The 22,994-nt window shown below is 35.0% G+C and overlaps 2 protein-coding genes across 4 annotated transcripts; one reads left to right on the top strand and one right to left on the bottom strand.

Annotated features, from left to right (window-relative positions):
- The first annotated feature begins 10,741 nt into the window (after positions 1-10,741).
- LOC117931798 lies at positions 10,742-13,644 on the top strand. 2 transcript variants are annotated; one of them, XM_034852868.1, is made up of 2 exons: positions 10,742-11,111; positions 11,688-11,800. In XM_034852868.1, the coding sequence occupies exons 1-2, from the start codon at positions 10,913-10,915 to the stop codon at positions 11,783-11,785; spliced, it is 297 nt and encodes a 98-aa protein (XP_034708759.1). In that variant the 5' UTR covers positions 10,742-10,912; the 3' UTR covers positions 11,786-11,800. The 2 variants fall into 2 exon arrangements, with proteins under 2 accessions (XP_034708759.1, XP_034708758.1); XM_034852867.1 differs by lacking the exon at positions 11,688-11,800 and adding an exon at positions 13,204-13,644 and having other exon boundaries at positions 10,745-11,111.
- A 2,092-nt stretch (positions 13,645-15,736) lies between these two features.
- On the bottom strand, positions 15,737-22,037 carry LOC117931717 (putative disease resistance RPP13-like protein 3). 2 transcript variants are annotated; one of them, XM_034852750.1, is made up of 3 exons: positions 21,928-22,037; positions 21,498-21,550; positions 15,737-18,728 (listed from the first exon to the last, which is right to left on the bottom strand). In XM_034852750.1, the coding sequence occupies exon 3, from the start codon at positions 18,657-18,659 to the stop codon at positions 15,912-15,914; it is 2,748 nt and encodes a 915-aa protein (XP_034708641.1). In that variant the 5' UTR covers positions 18,660-18,728; positions 21,498-21,550; positions 21,928-22,037; the 3' UTR covers positions 15,737-15,911. The 2 variants fall into 2 exon arrangements, with proteins under 2 accessions (XP_034708641.1, XP_034708642.1); XM_034852751.1 differs by lacking the exon at positions 21,928-22,037 and having other exon boundaries at positions 21,498-21,564.
- Positions 22,038-22,994: the final 957 nt, after the last annotated feature.

Consider the following 22,994-nt stretch of genomic DNA (forward strand, 5'->3'; position numbering starts at 1 on the left):
CCAATATTCACTTGGAGGTTATTTTAGCTAGACCCGCAAAAACCCGAAAGAGTCCAATTGTCCCATTTGCAAGAAAATCATGTGACGAAGCAGAGCGAAAGAGTAGTCTTTGATGAGCTGATTCGACTTATCAATTGATGATTAATGATGGAGTGATGTTTTTTCGAGGCTCTTTGGCTATACAATTATGCAGAGGTGAAGACTGAATTGATGATAATATATGTTAAATTCGTTAAGTTGAGTTATGCTAAATTCTTGTTTGGGAAGCATCCTTGCTGTTGAAATGAACTAAACACTGTTGATGTTGAATCAATTGGGGATGATATTTCTCCTCGTCGCAGCATGGAAATGTTGGATCTAGTTGTTGGAGACTAGCTTCTCATTTCTTTCCTGCAAAAAGATGCCTGGACAAGTTGTTCGGACACACCCTTCGAAGCCCAAGTTAGTTGCTTAAAGTAAAAGCTACTTTTTTAACCACAACTAGGAGAGTCTTCTATATTGCGTACTTGGGCTTTGGTTTTTGGAGGGTTTTTATAGTGTCTAGAGCGAAGTCACATCTACGCTGAGTTAGCATCTTGACTTTCGCAGTCATGATGGTAGCACAGTATATGGTAGGGTAATCATCACCATTTAGGCGGTTGGCAGAGGCTGGTAGTGAGGATGTCATGATGGTTCGCTTGTCACCTCAATTTGTAGAAGGTGTGTTGTCGCGTGTGGCAATTCGCCTGTGAAGACAAGGTAACATCCCATCATCCATACTCTTGATAAAGGGGAATGATTGTTTGTAGGAGTGGGTTAGATTATCTATCCAAAATGCATCATGTAGTTTAGAGGAGTGCAATGTTGCCGGTTGCTGGTATACATAGATCGGATAGAGTTCTTCGGGTTTGATGATGATCGTCTGGGCAGAGACAGAAGGGTGCCATGTGGGCCAAGAGTAGCTTGCCACGTGGGGGAAGCCCCTACAATTGGTGTCATCTGTGGGAACCTCAGGATAAAAATGTTAACACCCTCAAGGAGTCGCTCATCAGTTGGGGGTAGTGAGGGTTACTTTGACTGGCGTGAAAGTATGGAAAGACGCCAGCGAGAGAGCGAACGACAAGTGCAAGCCCTGCTCCAAGAAACAAGAAGACTCAGGGAGAAGAACGAGGTATTGCGAATTCAACTATCATCATCAAGCCCTCCTCGTAGCCGGCAACCAAGGAGTCAGCGAATGAACTCCAGGAAAAACGAGGAGACAACTTACCCTGGAAATGCAGAGTTCCCATCTGATGAGCATGATATGCGGCCTGATGAAAGACCCCTACCAACCTGTCACGCGCCACAAGATGAAACCTCTGATTCCACTCATGTCTCATAAAAAATGAGACGCGATAGGAAATCCCAGCTATCAGATGCGATGCGCGCAAGATTAGTGTCTCAGGCGCTCAATATGGAGAAACCGCGTGTAATGACAGCCCATGAGGTATATCATGGTCCCTCAGCTGCACCCATCATAAAGGACTATCCCCCACACCCACCACTACAACATCTGGGAGAGGATATGGTAAGTAGAGGTCCCCTCGGCTCTGTCATCAGGCGACTGGACGACATGTTCTCCACGCCTTTTATCTCTCGCATTATCAATTACGAACCCTCGATAGGGTTCATAGTACCAAAATTCTCCGTGTACGACGGATCCAGTGATCTATTTGATCACATCATTTACTATAGACAGCTTATGACCCTTGACATAGGGAATGACATGCTGTTGTGCAAGGTTTTTCTAGCCAGCCTCCAAGGTCAGGATCTCTCGTGGTTCCACCGTCTCCCGATGAATTTCATCGACAACTTTTGAGATCTATCGGAGGCCTTCGTGGGACAATATCTATGCTCAACATGACATAAACAAAACATCAGTACCCTGCAAAACATAAAGATGCATGAGAATGAATCGTTGAGAGAGTTTGTGAAACGGTTTGGGCAAGCTGCACTCCAAGTGGAATTTTATATCATGGACGTTGTCCTCCAAATCTTTAAAATGAGTATCTGCCCGGGCACACCCTTCTTTGAATCCCTCGCCAAAAAGCCCATGTAACTATGGACGATCTGTTCAGACAGGCAAACAAATATTCCATGCTCGAGGACGATGTCCGTGCAGCTACCCAACAGGTCTTGGTCACCAATCAACTTGCCAAAAACGACGCTACTAGGAATTCCAAAACCGCAAGTCAACGAAGGCAATCAAGCAGGGGGCATGGTGGATAGCACCAGCTAGACTAGCCCAACTTCACCCCCCTCAACATTTCATACGAGAAACTCATCCCCATGATTCGCGAGCTGTCTGACTTTAGATGGTCATAGCCCATAAAGACGGATCCGACCAAGAGAGACCACAACAGAAAATGTGTCTATCATAAAGAGCACGGTCACACTACGAAACAATGTAGAAGTCTCCATTACTTGGTGGAAAAGTTAGTAAGAAACGGGCATCGAAGACAATACGTCCACTCGGAAGGGAAAAGTGATGAGACATCCCAAAGTCCAGCCACAACTTCAGCGGCTCCTAGAGCCGTAATCAACTACATTCATGGTGGACCCGTTGATGAAGAATACAACTCTAAGTGGAAAAGACAAAGAATTATCCCCATTCAATGCCATAATGGGGCACACATGGATGCACGACATGAAAGCTATTCCTTCTACATATCACCAAATAGTGAGTTATCTTACCAAAGACGGGCATATTAACCTCTATGGGAGCTAGCTGGTAGTCCGCCGATGTTACTAGGTGGCACGGGATGTCGGATCCAACAGCGATAATGAGTCTTCCACATAACCAGTAGACGCAGCCGATCAATAGCAATTATAGTATCTGACGGAGAAGGATCCATCGATGGCTGACCCCCTGTAGACCATACAAATCTCAGGGGAAAATGATCACTTTACCTATGCTAGCTTCCTCTTAGAACTGGACGAAGTGTGGGTCCTTGAAGGAGTATTTCAGCGGAACAAAGACGTCTTCAAGTGGGCACACTCCGACATGCCCGGGATTCACCTGTCGATAGCCTCACATTGGCTTAACGTTTTGTCATCCTCAAGACCTGTCCGCCAGAAGGTCCAACGCTTTCATCCGAATAGGCAAAAGATCATTCAGATTGAAATAGACAAGTTGCTGATGGTTGGATTCATCAGAGAAGTTGAGTATCCTTATTCGTTGGCAAACGTGGTCGTAGTCCCAAAAAAGAAATGGAAATGACGAGTCTGTGTCGACTACACTAACTTAAATGATGCCTGCCCAAAAGACAATTTTTCCTTGCCCTGAATAGACCAAATAGTGGACTTCACCGTCGAACACGAAATGTTCTCCTTCCTGGACGCCTTTTCCGGATATTATCAGATTCCCATGTACCAACCCGATGAAGAAAATATCGCTTTCATAACACCACACGTGCTCTATTGCTACAAAGTCATGCCGTTTGGACTCAAAAACGTTGGAGCCACTTACCAAAGGCTGATGACTAAGATCTTCAAACCTCTAATCAGACGCACAGTAGAGGTATATATTGATAACATCGTAGTAAAGAACAAAACCAGGGGTGAACATGACCAACACTTATAAGAAGTCTTTCACTTGATGAGGGAATACAACATGAAGCTCAATCCGTCCAAGTGCACATTTGGAGTAAGCGCGGACAAATTCTTGGGGTTCATGGTCACTCAAATGGGTATAGAGGTCAATCCGGATCAAATCAAAGCTGTCATGGAGACATCCGCTTCAAGCAACAAAAATGAGTTGCAACACCTCACTAGTAGACTCGCTGCATTAAGGCGCTTCATAGCCCAATTTACGGATAAATTGAGACCCTTCTTCCTTGCATTGAAAGGGGCTAGCACGACAGGATGAACGAAGGACTGCCAGCTTGCTTTTGAAGAAATCAAGCGCTACCCCACATAACCTCAAATTCTAAGCAGCCCTCAACCCGATGAATAGTTATACATGTACTTAGTAGTATCCGACTGTGCTGTCAGCGCTGTTTTGTTTCATTGCATAACAAACAAGGAGCAAAGGCCTGTCTACTACATCAACAAAGCAATGGTCAATGCGGAAACCTGATACTAAAAAATGGAGCAAACAACCTTGGCCTTGAGAATGTTGCATAGAAACTCTACCCCTACTTTTAGGCTTATCAAGTAATCGTGCTCACAAACCAACCGCTCAGCAGTATTTTGCATAAACTTGACTTGTCTAGAAGAATGCTAAAATGGGTCATAGAATTGAGTGAGTACGGAATCAAATATCAACACAGGTTATCCATAAAAGGACAAGTCATGGCTGACTTCATAACTGAGATCCCCCAGCAATCCTCTCGACTTGCGGAACCTAGTAAAGAGGGATGGTGGATTCTCCGTGTTGACGGAGCCTCCTGGATCTCGGGATTCGAAGTAATCCTCCTCTTACAATCACCAACCGGGGAATAGCTGAAACAGGCTATCCGACTCGGGTTCCCAACGTCCAACAATGAAGCCGAGTATGAGGCCATCTTATCCGGACTGAACCTTGTTATTGCTCTCTCAACATCCAAGCTCGAAATATGTAGTGACTCTCAACTAATTATTGGGCATATTTAAGGAGAGTATGAAGCCAAAGACGAGTGCATGGCTTAATACCTGTCTAAGGTGCGCGATACCCTGAATAGATTGAGCAAGTGGCCTATCAAGAGGATTCTCCGCATAGAGAATGTACAAGCCGACGTCTTGGCTAGAGTAGTTGCTACACTCCCCGTAAAGGAAGCAATATCATTGCCCATCCACTTCCAAACTATTTCATCAATTGCAGTCACAGCCGTGTGCAACGCCAGCTAGGCAGGTGTTGGGTGGGCACATAAGATCTAAAGCTACCTTTGGGTAGGTAATCTGCTTGAAGAAAGCAAGCACCCACATAAGATTTGGGTGTAAGCCGCCTACTTCACCCTGATCGAGGATTGCCTCGACAGGCGTTCCTTTGGAGGTTCATACCTCATATGTTAAAACAACTTGGAGGCTCAATATGTATTGGCATAACTGCATGAGGTGCATATGACAATCATACAGGGGGACGAACCCTGGCGCATTGTGCTCACTCACAAGAATACTATTGGCCCACCATGAAACAGGACTCACAAGACTATGTCAAGCAGTGTGACTGGTGCCAAAGACATGCACCCATTCCTCGCATGCTGTCTGAAGTTCTCAACCCAGTTACAAGCCCTTGGCTATTTGGGTAATGAGGGATGGACATAGTTAGGCTTCTGCCTGTCACAATCGCTCAGAAGAAATTCTTGCTTGTAGCCATTAACTACTTCAACAAATGGGTAAAGACAAAAACTTATGCCAACATCAAAGACAGAGACGTCTTCAAGTTTTTTTGGAAAAATATCATCTATCGGTTCGGAATTCCACAAGCAATTATAGCTGATAACGCCATAGTTTGATAACGTCATGTTCAGGACCTTTTATTCGGAACTAAAAATCAATAATCTATGCTCTATACCACAATACCCTTAAAGCAATGAGAAAGCGAAAGCAACGAACAAAACCCTGCTCTCAGCACTGAAGAAAAGGTTAGAGAAAGCCAAAGGGAAGTGGGTGGAGGAACTACCTGGTGTCCTATAGGCCTACCGAACAATACTCGGGCGACCAACAGGAAACACTCCCTTTGCTCTCACCTAGGAATGGATGCAGTTATCCCAATAGAAATAGGCATGCCCATAGCCCGAATCACCGTACAGGGCCAGAAGGACGAGATTTAAGAACTTGAAAGACACTTGGATTGGGCAGATAAGGTGAGAGGAAGATATCAACAAAAAACTACTACTACTACAATCGGAAAGCTCGACCCCATGCCTTTAAGATTGGGACTCTAGTCCTCAGAAAGGTCTTTGAAAACACGACTGATAAGAGAGCTGAGAAACTTCAAGCGAACTGGGAAGGACCTTATATTATCTCAAAGTTCGGAGAGTTTGGGGCTTACCATCTGCGAACGCTAGACAGAACACCCCTGCTCCGCCCATGGAATGTATCTAATTTAAAGCAATACTACCAATAAAATAAAATGAGTAAAGTACGCACAAAGGATAGTGAAATGTTGCACTTGCATTCATTGATGAAAAATTATTCTTTACAAAAGTTAGCCGGACAAAACACGACAAAACAAGAATGATTTAACGAAGAGAAAAATGTATGTATCATGGCTCATCAGAAGAGTACCCGTAGGGAGAATCCCATCTTCTCAAGAAGAACTGTTTTTTTAACCACAGCTAGGAGAGTCTTTATATTGCGTACCTGGGCTCTGTTTTTTGGAGGGTTTTAATAGTGTCTGGAGCAAAGTCACATCTGCGCTGAGTTGGCATCTTGAATTTCTCAATCATGATGGCAGCATAATATGTGGCAAGGTAATCATCACCATTTAGGTGGTTGATAGAGGTTGCCAATGGGGATGTCATGATGGTTCTCTTGTCACCTCGATTTGCAAAAGGTATGGTGCAGTGTGTGGCAGTTCACCTGTGAAGATAAGGTAACATCCCATCATTCATACTCCTGATAAAGGGGAATGATTGTTTGTAGGAGTGGGTCAAATTATCTATCTGTAATGCATCATGCAGTTTAAAGGAGCACAATGTTGTCAGTTGCTAGTATACATAAACCGGATAGAGTTCTCCGGATTTGATGATGATCGTCTGGGCATAGACAGAAGGGTGCCACTTGGGCCAGGAGTAGCGTGCCACGTGGGTGAAGCCCCTACAAACACCTCTCCAAGAACTTGCAGTCCACCACTTGAAGAGGAAGCACAAGGTTGGATGCCACCTTCAACTGAGGCTGTAATGACGTCTAGTTCTTTTCTTTCCCAACATCTAGAAAGCCTGGAGGACGATCTAAGGTGACACAATTTCAACAAGCTATGAGACTGAGAATGGCCTCATATGCATGAAGTTTTTGCATGCACGGTTATCTTTCGGAACGCCACCCAAGAGCACATGGCTCTTTTGAATCCGACAGTGTTTGTGTTTATGATAGTGAAATAGATGAAGGCTTGGCTCAAAGCAATGTCTATCAAAAGCATGGTGCTCCACTTCGGATTCAGACTGAGCATGACGCATTATAGTGGGAATGGGCTTCTATTTGTTGAAAGATTCAGGAAATTTGCTGAGTTTGAAAAGGTTTTCAAAGCAGGACATTATAAGGCTTAGGATGGAAACATATGTCTTAAAGAAGGAGAGTCTAATGAAGAGCATGGATTTTTTAAACTTATGTGCCATGGGTACCATGCACTATGGCTTATCAGAACCACGCCAATATCTTGTTGAATAGATGTCTTGCCTATTCATTTGCTTCAATGTTTCACACTCTATTTGATGTACCATCTGAACCCACAATAGTCACCTTGGCTCTCTCTATTGTTGGCACCTCATATTTGACCACAAGTGCAAATGATTCCTTGCATGGCCACCCTCCCATACTCATTGTCAAAGCCCACGTACTTCCTCTCTTTCCTCACCTTCACACATGCCTTCAAAAATTGATTTTCAAAAATTTTGTTTTGATTCCACAACTTTTTCTTTCATCCTTAGAGTCTTAAGTCACTAAAAATCCAATTTTAATAAATTAATTGCTACCATTTTCCACAAGGCATGCATCTTTTCTTTTTTTCTTGATTTTAAATATTTTCCATTTTTAATAAAATTTGTTGCCCCATTTATTTCCGACAAGCACCTTTCACAATTTCCCCTTGATTTTTAATAATTTTCTGATTTTCACGTTTTTAATAAGCATGAATAATTCTATAATTTCAAGTAATGAAATTTATGGAGTTAATTCATGTTAAAATAAACCGAGCATTGGTGGGGTCCGACATATGTGATTGATTACTTGATTGACTTTGCCCTACTCTGACATGCATGCGATTATTCTATATTTGTGCACTAACCTTATCTCCCATGATAGCACTCAACTTGCAACTAAGGTACGTCTTGTACCCAATCATATTTATTTATTTATCCATTATCATGCATGACTTGTTTTATTATTTGATCATTATTTGGTATCCACGATTTCTCGATCAATTGTCATGCTTGCCCTAATTGATTAGTAGAGACCAATTTTTAGGGGCTTAGAGAGGTGTTACGCCTTATCACCGTACTTTTTCAATAAGTAACCTGACCCCTGGACCTAAACTCGATTTTTCGCAGACTTACTTTTCTTTTAGGAGTCACATTTATGGTTTTCCTTTCTTATATTGTTTTTCCCTTTAAAAATAAAATAAAAATAAGTGGCAACTCCAAAAAGTTTTCAAAAATTATTTTTTCAAAAAAAAAAAAAAAAAAAAAGAGTCATGCCATCAAGTGAAAATGCATGTACAGAAATGCGAGGTCCACACATATATTCTTTCTTCTTTTACTTTTTTAGTGATTAAAATTCTTGGCCTAAACTATATACATGCACATTATAACATTAGAATAGGTTTGGTAGATGAAGAAATGAAGGCTTCTCACTTATAATCTAAATTCGATCTATCATTTAGTGCTCTAGATCTAGTTATTTAATTCAAATACTTGAAATATTTAGAATAAAAGTGAATAAATAGATTTATTGAATGACATGATCTTTTAAACAATTAACCAACCATCTATTTATGATTCTTTGAAATGCTTAATGAGGATACCTTTAAACAACAAATTCATCCCTGTTGGGACATCATTTGTTTATTTGGCCCTGGTGCCTAGGCTAGAGCCTACGCGGCGCCCAGAGTGGCCTCCCCAGGATTCGAACCTGTGACCTTAAGGTCCTTGCGGTTGCCATCCTGGTACCATCTTGGCTGCTAGCCTAGATGGTACCAGGAGGGCAACTGCCTGGGTTAAGGTCCCAAGTTCGAATCCTGGGGACGTCACCCCCAAGGGCCAAATAAACAAATGGCCCCATAAAAGACTCTGCGCTCTGTGCGGGCGTGAGGTCTCCAGACCCGAGCATCTCACAGACCAGAGCAAAAAAGGCCGACGTTTATGTTGGGACGTCATTTGTATTTTTTGGCCCTGGTGCCTAGGCTAGAGCCTGCGCGGCACCCAGAGTGGCCTCCCCAGGATTCGAACCTGTGACCTTAAGGTCTTTGCAGTTGCCATCCTGGTACCGTCTTGGCTGAGCCACTCTGGGCGCCACGCAGGCTCTAGCCTAGGTCAGCCAAGATGGTACCAGGATGGCAACTGCAAAGACCTTAAGGTCACAGGTTTGAATCCTGGGGAGGCCACTCTGGGCGCCGCGCAGGCTCTAGCCTAGGCACCGCGCAGGCTCTAGCCTAGGCACCAGGGCCAAAAAATACAAATGATGTCCCAACAATCCCTACCTCATATTGCGCTTCCTCAAGCCCAAGTCGGCTATGCATTGGTCCCTCACTGTTGCTTGGTTGCTCCCATGTCCTAATAACATTTGGATGGTTTGTTATATGTTATCAATTTGTATTTTCACAGTTTAAATTTTTAGGAAAATTGTTTACTTAACAATTACACAATCACAAATAATAATTAATGTTTTGATTTTCTCACATTTTACTATATTTTAACCTTGCAAGCACTTTGTTATTGAAACTTGTTTTTCTCCTCATTGTACTAAAATCAAATAAAATAATATATAAAAATATATTAAAATAAAATTATACATATTAAAATGATTGACCCAGCTGATTCTTTTAAATATTATTTTATTGATATTTGTTTGTATTTGATTAATATTTATAGAAATTGTCAAATCCAAATTTAATAGTAGGATTATTTCTCCTAACAATATGATAAATGGAGCTCTCAAAATTTTAATTTAAATGAATAAATGAAATCAATGGGGTTATAACTTATAACTAACGTATATAAACAATGCTAATCTAGAAAATGAAGTGTAATTGGGTGAAATTAATTTATAGGTTAGATAATAAGATTATACTAGAAATTAGATGTAACTAGATAGTATATTACCTGATTTTATTTAGAAATCATCCTACTTGGGCTACAACTTGCTTTTAGTCATTTAGTCCATGGTAGCATTCTTGTACTCATTTAATTTACACTTCTATTCATATTTCAGTAGTTATACTATTAATGGCTGTGGCTGTGAAGTGTTTAGTAAACTTTTAAAAATCACTTATAAAAATTTAGACAATAATTTGAAGTGATTTATGAGTGTTCATTTGAATTTACTTTTTTTTTTTAAATTTAAGATACAACATTTAACTCTAAATTGAATTGAATTTTTTTTAATAAAATCTTTTTTAGTTATTTAATATAACAAAATTAGAATTCCAAATAAACTTTACTTGATTTAAGTACTAATGTTTCATTAAAGAGTTAATGAAAACCTTAAAAAATTATGATTATATTTGTTCAATGATTTTGATAAAAATAATAAAAATGATAATCAACTATTTATGTCATATAAGATTTTGTCTTTTCTATAACAATCTTGTACTCTATAATTCATTTTAATTGAATTTCTTATTATATATTAATTTAAAACCACTATATTTAATTATGGGATGGTTTGAAGAAAATAAATTAGAGAAAAAAGAAAGAAATAAAATAGTGAATTAAACTTTTTTAATTGGTTATTGATGAAAAATTGAAGAGGAAGAAAATTATTATTAGTGAATATATTCTCCCAAATTTTTTTTTCAAAGGAAAATATCAGAGAAAATATTTTAGAATCTTCCAGCATCAACATAAATTGATGCTAAATTGCTGTAAGTCGTCCAATCACCAGCCCACTCGGCCATCCCAGTTCAGCTCCTCAATTACCCATACCCTTGTCAAATTTCAAAACCCTAGAAACACCGCACTACACCCATTCTCGCAGAGACCAGTAGGATCCACGCAGGGCTCTGAAAGATCCTCAACTCCGGAGCTCCGGGGACCCAATGGAAGGATCCGACGCGGAAGAACTAGAGGAGTTGGAGGCTGATGTGAAGGAAATGGCTCAGAAGGTCCGCCATTACCGTACAACTCTCCCAGATCAGCTCAAGGCCACATTCACTTCGATTTTATCTTCTCAGCGACCTCCGTTTCTCGAATTCGTGTCCGGATCCGAACCCGAAGCCTCCGGAGAACCTAACCCAGGTCAGTTTCGAGGTTTTGGTTCCCCCACCCCTTTTTCATTTTTCTCTGTTTTTCGTTTCCTGTTTGGTTGCTGGGAAAATGTGGTAAAAAGAAAAATAAAAAGTGAATGCTTGAACCCGAGATTTTCACTGTTTGAGAGATCAGGAAAACAGAAATATACGTTTAATTGAGGCTAATACAAGCGTTTGGGTTAGTTGAGGTGGGTTTGGAGAGCAAAAGATCTTTCTTTTCTTTGGCTCTATTTTATTTCATTTCACTTTCTTGTTGTGCCATCGGAATGTCTTGGAATTGGATTTGTTGTTACTTGGGTCCTGAGAAAAACAAATTGGTTTAGGTAAAGTGAGTTTCCGCTTCCAGGAAATAAAAAAGAAACATAATTTTCAGAATAATATTTCTAATTTTTCTTTGCTGTCCAATAGAGCTTTAAATTGCTTTGTTATTGATATTGAATTTAAAAACTTAGCTTATGCTTGGTTCCAGAGAGTACTGTGGAAATAAAAAAATGTTAAAGAAAAAATTTCTAATGATTAATTGTACCATGGCAATAATGTATTGGTGATGGAGTGGCAATTGCAGTTTCCGGTGGGTGCATTTGTGGAGCCTGCAGGGTAGAGGAAATGGGGACAATAGTGGATGTGGTGGTGATGGTGAGTGGTAGTGGTGCTCTTTTATGATATGTTTGGTTCCTGAAAACTATTAGGCTATGTTTGGTTCCAGTAAATGTGAGGGAAAATGCAAAGGAAAGAAAATAGAGAGGAAAAATAGAAGGGAGAAAATATAGAGAAAAAATTAGAAGGAAAAAAAAAGCAAAGGAAAATAAAAAAATAAGTTTAAATTTAATAAATTATTTTTATACATTTCTTCATACTCATTTTACTTATTTCTCTTTATCATAACAAAATTAAATAATTTAAAAATATGTAAATTTTAAATTAATTTTAATTATATTTGATTTTTTTTTTATATTTTTTATAGTGAAATCAAATATGAGAAAATTATTTTCCTTAATTTTTTTTTCTTTCCCTAGTATTTTTTGGGAACCAAACATAACCTTAAAGAAAGAAAAAAATGTTAAGAAAAATAGTTTTCTCTTGGTTATACTATGAAAAATATCAAATAAAAATAAAATATAATTAAAATTTTTAATTAATTAAACACTTGTGCATTTTAAAATTATTTAATCTTTATATAGAAAAATTAAATATTTTTTTAAATTTTATTTTATTTATTTATTTATTTTTTCTCTTTCTTGTATACTACTTGTATACTTTGGGACAAGTCCTTGATGTGTCTTTTTTCTTTTAATATATTGCTTTTTATTCATAAAAAAACAAAGTTAAAATAAGTGAAATGAGTTTGAAGTAGCATATAAAATAATTTATTGATTTTGAATCTGTTTTTTTATTTTTTTCTTTTTCCTTCACTCTTTCTTTCCTTTTTTTTATTTTCTTTCCCTTGTATTTTCCCTCACATTTTCTAGGAACCAAACATAACTTTAGTGAATAATCTGACATTTATGGTTGTGGGATATTGCTTATGATTGTTGGTGCTGGTGGCAATGCTTCTGCAGTTAGTGGTTGAGGTGGTTTGTGTGATAGTGTTGGAACTTGGTGGTTTGATCATATGGTAGTAGTGGGTGCTGGTGAGGACTATGGTGGTAGAACGAAGAGCAAGCAAACTTTGTGATTTTGATCCATTAGGGCTTGTTTATTTGGCAACATTTAATTAGGCGGGAGCAATCACTTTGCTGTGACTGAAAAGTTTTTCCCACCTAGCAGGGAAAAATGAATGCTTGTTTTCTTCCCTCACATGTGATTTTTTTGCTCCCAACAATTTAACTTGACACAGCATTACCAAGCATGATCTTTTAGCCTTTTCCTTTTCATGAAGCAAGAGAAATACTCTCAAAATACTGTTGAACAGCTCTTTATCTGTATGGTATTTCTTTTCTTCTTTAATGTTTAAGCTGATTAAACAAAAAACCTTGTGAAGTTCACACTCAAGGCTTCTCTCAGCTCTTAGTTATTCTGGGTTTATTATTTATTTCACTTGTAGGTGAAGGATTGATCCTTTTTGTGCTTTGCAAATGCAGGACAGAGCAGGGTTTTGCTAGCTCAAGGAGATCATGAGACTTCAGAGAAAATACAGTTGCTCAAACAAAAGATTTCGAGTAACATCTCTACCATTCCAGCCCTCTTGAAAAGATTGAATGAATGTATGTCAATGGTTGACAAACTTGATTTGTACAATGGAATTATGCATCTTGCCTTCAAAAGGAGAAGGACTAGCTAACCTAGTTTAGTTTCACATTTGCATTAATTTTGTTATTTGGTTCACTCAAAGAAGACCCCCATAGTGTATTGCATGATTGACTACTTCAATTTGTACCATGAATCTAGGTCTCCAAGGAAATTCTGAACCAAAATTATGTCTCCTGTCCTAGAACTGGAAGCCTTTGTTGTGGCATAATATTGTGTAACGTAACATGAAAATGTGTTGATATTTTTTTAGAAGTATTCATTGATGCATTGAATATGATGAGTAGAGAAAGATGGTATATTGCTTGTGTGTTCTGATTTTTCTTTCTGCATCTGTTATTGCTTGTTGCTGCTACTCATACTGTTTGATAGGTAAACCAAAGCCTTGTATAGTTTACACCACTTCCAAGCTTAGAAGTGCCACCCAGTGATGACTCCCCTTGATCCTCCTCCCCACACTTGATTAAAGTCTCATGCTCCATCGATCTCCTACTTTTATCCAACTATAGAAAGCAGAGTCAATCAATTCTTATACTATATCTATTTCTTGCATTCTCCGGTTTCTTTTTAGTTTAATCCAATTCTTATTGTTTAATGGACAAATCTTTTTATTTAATGTTATATTTAAGTGCATAATTTTTGTTTAAATTAGCTTATTTTACATCTTTTTATTTAAATGATCTTAATTCAGCCACAAATTTGAATCATGTGCTCTTTGTAACAACTAATATAGCTGTCCATAGAAAAATTGTGGGAAAAAAATTAAATTGTGGAAGAATGCACTTTTCTTAAACTTTTTTTCCTCCTCTTTTTCTTAGTATTTTCTTCACATCTTTTTTTTATGACATTCAAATATAATATCATTTTCCTTATACTATGTTTGGTTCTAGGAAATTAGTAAATAAAGGAAAAAAAAAGAATGCTAAGGATAATGATTTTCTTGTATTTGGTTTATCATGAAAAATAGGAAAGAAAATTAAAATATATTAAAAACTTGTATTTTTTTTAAATAATTTAATCTTATATGAAAGAGAAAAAAAAAGTGAAATGAGTTTTAAAAATTATATAAAAATAATTTTTAATTTTAAATCTAATTTCTCGTTTTCTTTACTTGTTATTTTTTTCTTTAATTTATATTTTTCCTCGAATTTTCTAAGAATCACATATGGGATTATTATTATTATTATTATTATTATTCTTTTTTGGTATTTTCTAATAACCAAACATAATCTTAAACTCTTAATTGATCAAATATGATAGGTAATATCATAGATAATCTAGTTTCTCTTTCTAACAAATTGTATAAATCGTAAAATCCTCCAACAACTCACAAAATTTCAAGAAAGGAAGAATAAGAATTATGCTTCAAACTTTTATATTCTTTATTAAACTTTCTATTAAAATTATCTTCAATTTCTTTCCGGTAATTTATATTCTTTATTTGAAAACAATTAAAACCTCCTAATGAAATTATTAATCTTATGGAAACAATTTTTTTTTTTAAAAATATTTTAAATAAAAAATTAAATCCTTCAAACTTTTTAAATAAAATTTGATATCAAATCTTTTTTATTTTAAAATTATTTTTTAAAAAATTTGTTTCATTTTTTTTCTTATTAGTTTACTCAAATTATATAAATTACTAAAAATTGCATTTATAATTTCTTTTATGAAATTAATTTTTATTTAAAATTTATATTTTATAAAATATTAAAAACATTTAATTTTATTTTATTAGTTTGTTTTATATATTTTAGTTGTGAGCAATTTCATGACAATTTTATCTTTTCAAAATATTTTACAAAAATTTAAAGTGGTCATTATAATAACAATTTTAAAATAAAGTTATAATTATTTGAAACTTTCTTTTTGTAAATTTTTAAAATTAAAAGTTAAATTGATAATACAATAAAAAAAATAAAAAGAAATTATCAGCCATTTTTCTGAAAAATAGCAAAAAATTTATAATTTAATTATCCATATCATAGATTATTTGAAAATTTTGATGATATTGAATTCTAATGTGTTGATATTTTAGGGTGCCAATTTTTGGCTTTTTTTTTTTTTTTTGGTCAAAATCATATATATATATATATATCTATGAAACCTTTAATTTGTCTTTGGTATTTTATGATGCATAGAATCACTTTTAACGTGTCTTGTTAATACCTTAATTACAAGCCTAATACACCTTTCATGCAAACTCAGTACAAAACAATTAAATTATATTTACCAAGCAATAGTGTGACATATGCAATAACAATAATAAATTAATTTTGATATTAATGTATTAGTAATATTATATCATTAATAATAATAATAATAACATGAAAGTAGAAAAAGAAGAGAAAACACAAATATTAAAGGTGAAATGATAAAAATAAAATAAAATAAAAGGAGTAATTTGGTCATTTTCACATGGTGAATCAATCGAGCATATTGAAATATACAACATAAAACGACTTTCACCTGATTATATAGAATTTGAAGCTCTAAATTAACCATAATTGCATCTAAAACCAAATTAATATCTTATAGAAGGCTACCGGGGAGGTTGCTGGGAGGTGATTATACGACGGATCCTATTCCAATCTTCTCCTTGTGTCTCTAAAACCTCACTCATCAATTCTTGGGATACCTCATAGAGGTTTAGTCTTTGGAGCTTTTTCAGCTGCAATAATCCATCTGGGAACTTCCTCATTTGCTCACAATACTCAATTTTCAGTGTCTTCAGATTAGGCATTGCTCCTTCCTCCACTGACAAGTCTTCTAGATTCTTCAACAACCGCATTTGTAGGAATTCAAGTCGAAGGAACCCTCCATGAGGACAATTCATTCCCGTACCCACATAAGAACCTTGTAATAATCTGAGATTCCTCAAGTTTGGCAGCTTCCCTAGTATTGGCATTGGATCTTCCTCCATTTCAGTATAATGCAGTTTGAGTTGCATGAGATTCGGAGGATAGAGTGTTGTTTCCTCGGGTAGTTTTCGGATGGGTCCCAGTAGATGCAATTTGTAGAGGCACTTGTGGTGTGAGAAAGACTCCAGACCTGGGAATAGAATTGGTGTTGATGTTGACAATCCCTCGCTTTCTATAAAATTATCAGTAAGCAACTTCAGCTTTTGAAGCCCAGTTAATTGGGCTATAGATCGGAACGACTCCTCCTTCAACTTTAGGTGAGAATAAAGGTATAGCTTCAATTGCTTTAGGTGGTGGGCCAGTTTTCCCAAGTTGTTATCCTTCAACCAATCGCCACCCTCTAAATATAATGTCTGAAGGTTGGTCATTTGATGGACACCCAAATGGCCTTCCACCCACCTCTCTCTCATTGACTGCCTTGATGAGATCCTACCTCCCCGACAATTTAGATGTCTCATTTGCTTCAATTTCCAAATTGTATGGGGTATGCGGATGTAATCGTTTCCTGTATCAAGGGTTTGTAAATTAACAAGCCCACCGATTGATGGTGGAAGGATTATTCTCCACGTAATTCCGCTAAAGCATAAATATTTTAGGTGGATGAGTTCTCCTATTTTTCCTGATAGTTTGAGACCATACATTCCTCTATCCTGGTGCAGGACCCGAAGCAATTTAGGGTATTTATGTAAAAATACCCAACCTCCATCATCAATGGGGGATCTATTGAGGATCAAAGATCGGAGATTAGAATTTTGCAAATGCGGAGAGATGGTCTGATTAATATTAATCAGTCGACGAACACTAGTAGGAAGCACGTCCGCATCAATGTTTTCACCTTCCTCAAAAAGTTTTTCTTCTTTAGCTTCTGAAATGGCTAGATCTCTAAGCAGGTCGTGTATACGGCAAGACTTCACCCTTCCATCGACTCTCGTATCAGCCAACTGAATCATGCTTCTCTGGATCAACTCGTATAAGTAGTCTTCTGCAATGTCTTCCAGCGTTTCTTTTCCCCTTTTTTGTACAAATCCTTCAGCAACCCACAAGCGAATCAACTTACTTGCTTTGATTTCTGAGTCCTCCGGAAAAACCCCACAGTAAAGAAAGCAGGGCTTCAAGTAAGAGGGTAAGTCGTTATAGCTCAGTGCAAGAATTCCCAAACAGGAGTCGGGACCTTGACTTAGATGCCAATCCATGCTGTTAAGCACTTTCAGCCATGAGTCTCGTGTCAGATCTTTCAGTGATAAAAGTCCTCCAAGAACCACAATTGCAAGAGGTAAACCTTTGCATTTTTCTACGATCTTCTCTTTGAATTCCTCCAACCCTGCACTCCCTACTTTGTTGAGAAACAGCTCCCAGCTTTCTTTTTCACCCAAAGTTTGAAGTTCATGGCAATCTGAATGAGCATAAAGAGCAATTCCTTGATTGCGAGTAGTGATCAACACTCTGCTCTTATTTAATTCTTCAGGCAAATATTGGCTCAAGCTCTGCCAAACATCGGTGTTCCATATATCATCAAGCACTATCAAGTACCTTTTTCCCTGGAGACATTTATAAACCTCTTCTCCCAATTCATTTTCATTTTTACGTTTTTGTTCATCCGTGAGAGTCGTGACACAATTGGCGATCCCGAGCAAAAGCTCCCGGATATTGTACTCTTGAGATACATAAACCCAAGCACGGCAACTAAAGTCGTGCTGAACATCGGTGTCGTTGGAAACTTTCTTGGCAAGAGTTGTTTTGCCAAGGCCACCCATTCCCCAGATGGCCACCACTACTCTTTCCATTGCTCCCCCTAACAGCTTTCCCTTTACAGCTTCCACATCATTTTTCATCCCCACTACGTTGGTTTCTTCAACAGCGGGAAGCCTCTTCTCTTTCCTGGCCACCATTTGATTGGAGTACCGTTCAGAAGTAGTTGCAATACCGGAAGAGCTCCCAGGTTCATAAGCTCTCAGATCTTCCATGCCGTACCTCCGTTTATTAATCAAAATCTTCTCAAGTCTGATATTGATCTCACTGATACGCCCGTTGAGCTCATTCACAAGCCGTAACTTGTCAGGCAAGACCACGCATGCGGGTAAGAAGTTGAGATTATTGAATCTCTGCTGTCGTTTGCGTTCCACTTTGGATATGAATTCATCAATGGCATCTTCGGCATCATAGGCTGTATCCCTGATCTGATTCACCCACAGCTTGAACATTTTGTCGTATCTACGCTCTGCATCAGCATGTTCTAGGAACTGGCGGATCCACTCCAGCTCGTTTCGGAGCAGCCTGACCTGCCCTTCTACTGCCCCATAGAGCAAGGCTTGTTGTGAAACCAAGTCATACAGCTTCTCTACGAAAAACGAGATGCTGCTCTCGGCCATTTTTGATGCACTTCTTCTTCCTCCTCTTCTTTGGTGTTTTCAACGAGCAAAGGGAGCAGCACTGTGCACCTAGAAGAAAATAAAATCTCTCCTCAGACAGGGATCAACTTGAAATTTGCTCCAAGTTAAAAATCCTGTATATGGTAATGTGTTTAAATGATTATTACTCTTTTTAAAAATAAAAGGTAATGGTGAGCTTGAACTTTTGATGAAATTAATATTAATAAGGCATTTTTTATCAATAAAATAATGATTTCATCCCACTTTTATTAAGAAAAATACAAAATAAAAAAAGTTGACATGTTTGTAAAAAATATTTAGTAAAAAGTAGAAGAAAATATTTAAAATTTTACATATTTTTTAATATCTTAGGCTTTTACTAAATAAGAAAGATTGAGAATGATTAAAGTCTTCAAAGTAATAAAAATATTTCACTATTGCTAAATTATTGTTAAATTAAACGGAGGAAGACAATATTTAAAAAAAAAGGGAGTTGTCATTTCACCACAATTTTTTGTATAAAGGCAAAGTTTACTTTAGATGAATAAGAAAAAAATTGTTAAAAATTAAAGATAATTGCAGTTTGGATATTTCAAGGGTTTGCTTTGACTAGAGAAAGTTAAAAGGAAAAAAAAAATGAAAAGAAAAGTTAAAAATAAAAATAAAGGTGGACTCTTAGTGGCAATTTGATAAAATTTAATACTTAATTATTTTAAGTTAAATTATACTTAAATTATTTATTTAAATTTTTTTATTTAATTCTTACTATAAATATTAAAGTTAGTTGTTAAGATTAATTTATATTTATTTTAAACTATTAAATTAACTTATTTTAAATTTATTAGTTTAAATTATTTTAAATTTTAAATTATAATATTAAGTTCTTTTATTATATATACTACATATACTTAATAAATTAAATTAAACTATTAAATCATGTTAAATCATTAAATTAATTTATGGAATACTCTTATACTCTAGTTTTGATATTGAATAAAATTAAACTGACCGTATTTAAAAAACCTTTTAAGTTATTTATTTATTTATTATTTAAATAGAGTTTTTATTATTTAAATAGAGTTTTGTTTGGTTAATTATTCATAAAATAAAATAATATGGTACATTAAATAATGCATTATTATATTTTTGAAAAAATAAATACTTCTTTGGAAAGAGTAAGTATATTAATCAAAACTACATTGTGATGAATTCAAAAGAAATTTAGAAAGAAAATAAACTAATTAAGTAAAGGAGGGAAGATGATTGCCCACTAGCTTTTACATGTCTTTATAGGAGGACGATGCCATGTTTAAACAAAGATTTGCTTTGGGATGATGAGGGAAAACCAAGAAAAGTTAAAAATAACAAATATATTTTTGAATTCTGAAATTCAGGGGAAATCTGATGTGAGCAAAACTATAGAAAATAAAAACAATGATGTTAAAGCATACTCAAAGTTGGTTCTCAAAATAGGAGTAGGAATAGATTTCACAAGAATTTAAGGTCGGTCTAGTCGATTAATGGAGGAAAATTTGGAATAAAATTAAAAACATAAAAAGAACTTTTCATAAAAAAGATTTAAGATTCATATTTTTTTTTTTTTCATCTTTTTTTTTCCTTCTAAAGCAATCACTATCCTAATTTATTTTTCTTGATTTTTTTTAAATTTTTTATTCGATATCTATTTAAATAAATTTCCTAAAGTATGGTTGTTTTTTATTTTTATTTTGATAATTTTAAAATTTTCAACCTTTGAAATTTTATTAAATAAAAACTAATTTACCACCGAACTATATAATTATATCAAGTTATATGTTATTTAATTTTTGATAAAATTTTATTTAATTATGCACATTTAGAGAATTTGTGTTTAGTTTTAACTATAAAAAATAACATAGTTTTGTAAAATACTTTAAATTATTGATAACTCAATAAAAAATGTCATTATTGTCAACTAATTTACATTTAGTTATTTGAAAGAAATGAATTATTTTAAGATTCTTTTGACTTGAAATATTATTAAAATAGTTGAAAATTAACTAATAAGATTTTTTATTTAACTCCTTCCAAAAATTCCTTTGAATGTTCTTAATTTTTTTTTTTTTTTTTTTACAAACTAAAATTTATTTTAATATTTAAGTTTTTAAATTTGATATATTATGTTTAAAATTACACCATTTATGAAACAAGAACAAGGTTACCCAACTATTCTAAACTTCATCTATGGTTATTATAATGCTTCCCCCCTAGGAAAAATTCCTGGCTCCGCCATTGGTCAGGAATGTATAGCTAAATAATTAATTATTCCTAGTCTTGTATTTCCAATTGTTAAGAGTTGGAATAGGATATTGTTACTAGAAAGTATCCTTAAATTAAACAAATTCTACACTAATATTTTGTTTTTATATATATATATTTAATTTCCTATGATTCATATAAATAGAAAAATAATGCTATAATAATTAAAACTATTATTCAATATTCATATTTTTATGAACTTCCAATAACAACACAACAATCAATAAAATTGAAGAAAAAAAACATAAGAAAAATTATCAAAACTAAAATAATCTCTGGTGAAATAAAATAAGAATTCAATAATCACATTAATAGAATGCGATAACACAACAATGTAATATAATATGACCAAAAAGATAACAATGCATTTATTCATAGTACAATTAATATTGGATAATTATATTAATCAAATTCATATAATAAGAGAATGGAAAAGTTTAGAGAGTTCAACCTTTTAAAATATATTCTACAACTAAATAGAAAATTAATAATAAAAAAGATATAAAAAGCATTAAAAGTAAATTAAATTATAGATCTGACCTGATTTTTAAGACTGATTATACTCCTCGTTGTAGATCCACTTTTCACTTTTCCTGTAAAGATAAATTTCATTTCATAGTTTATAAAATTCACTAATTTTTTTTCAAAAATACAAACAAATAGTAGACTTGAAATTTTGATTTATTACAAAGCACATAATTGAAATATTTTTTGAAACCACCTACTTGGTTGACTTTTCAAAACCTAGAGTTTGTGGGTTGAAGTTTTCAACCAGGATAGATTCCTAAAAATGAAAAAAACTTTATAAATAAGAGAATTGTTTGAGTGAGAATATAACTATTCCCATTCCTCAATTCCACGAACCAAACAAAGCCTCATTTAGTTCCATGAAAAAAAAAAAGAAGAAAAAAAATGATAAATGAGTTTAAAAAACTGTTTAAGAAAGTAAGATAAGAATCAGTGATTTCACCTGGCCTTCTAGTTGTCAAAAAAGAGAAGTTTCTTATAGAACCAAGTTGCTCAACGTCTTCACAAAGATCGAAGCCATCTACTTGATATTTCTTTTTAATCACAAATGCTCTTCCCCTCTGGGTGCTTAAAAATAAAAATGGACTCTTGTGCTCCAAGGAGAAGGAAGATGAATGGTTTTCACAATCAAAGGTTAGCAAATTCTCTTCATTTAAAGAGGGAAATATTCTTCTTTTTCTAATTCTTTTCTTTGATAGCAAGAAATAGAGTTCCTTACTTTCCCTAAAACTGAAACAAAGCATAAGTTCTTTTCTTTCTTCTAACACCCAAACTTTATTCCAAGTTTTCACATTATTTCCGCTTTTGGTATTGTAATAATATAAGGGAGTATGTAGCATCTAATTAATAAAAAATGAAACAAAATTTTCAATTAAACATGTCAACCTATATTATATTTTTTGGCCAAAACATATGTTTTTCATTTTTTTTACATTTTGGTGATTAAAATTCTTGGTCTAAACTGTATACATACACATTATCACATTAGAATAGGTTTGGTAAATTAAGAAATAAATGAAGAGTACGTTTGACAGTAATTCTAAAAAATGATTTTGATTTTTCTAATACTTGAAAATTTTTATTTTTTAAATATTAAAAATACTGAAAATCACTATCAAACAAACACATTGGAAGACTTCTCAACTTATAATGCAAGTTTGATCCATCGTTCAATGCTCCAAATCTAGTTGTTTAATTCATATATTTGAAATATTTAGAGTAAAAGTGAATGGATAGATTTATTGAATGACATGATGTTTCAAACAATCAACCATCTATTTATGATTCTTTCAAATGTTTAGTGACAATCCCTTTTAACAACAAATTCTTCCCTACTTCGTACGGCCTCTTCTTCAATCCCATGTTGGTTATACATTGTCCTTGTTATTGTTAAGATGCTCCCATGTCGGACTTTTCTCAATAGTATAGTAATTTAAAAAAATTATTCTTAAATTATTGTAGTAGAAAAAGTTATTACAAATATATAGTAGTTTTTGCCACCTAGAGGGT

This window comes from Vitis riparia, chromosome 15 (genome assembly GCF_004353265.1).
Source record: "Vitis riparia cultivar Riparia Gloire de Montpellier isolate 1030 chromosome 15, EGFV_Vit.rip_1.0, whole genome shotgun sequence".
Classification (NCBI taxonomy): Eukaryota; Viridiplantae; Streptophyta; class Magnoliopsida; order Vitales; family Vitaceae; genus Vitis; species Vitis riparia.

Excerpts from the sequence above, each read along its gene's own strand:
- LOC117931717 (XM_034852750.1), bottom strand. The coding sequence starts at position 18,659 with ATGGCCGAGAGCAGCATCTCGTTTTTCGTAGAGAAGCTGTATGACTTG.
- LOC117931798 (XM_034852867.1), top strand. The coding sequence starts at position 10,913 with ATGGAAGGATCCGACGCGGAAGAACTAGAGGAGTTGGAGGCTGATGTG. Across the intron at positions 11,112-13,203 it reads CTCCGGAGAACCTAACCCAG|GACAGAGCAGGGTTTTGCTA; the intron begins GTCAGTTTCGAG and ends TTGCAAATGCAG.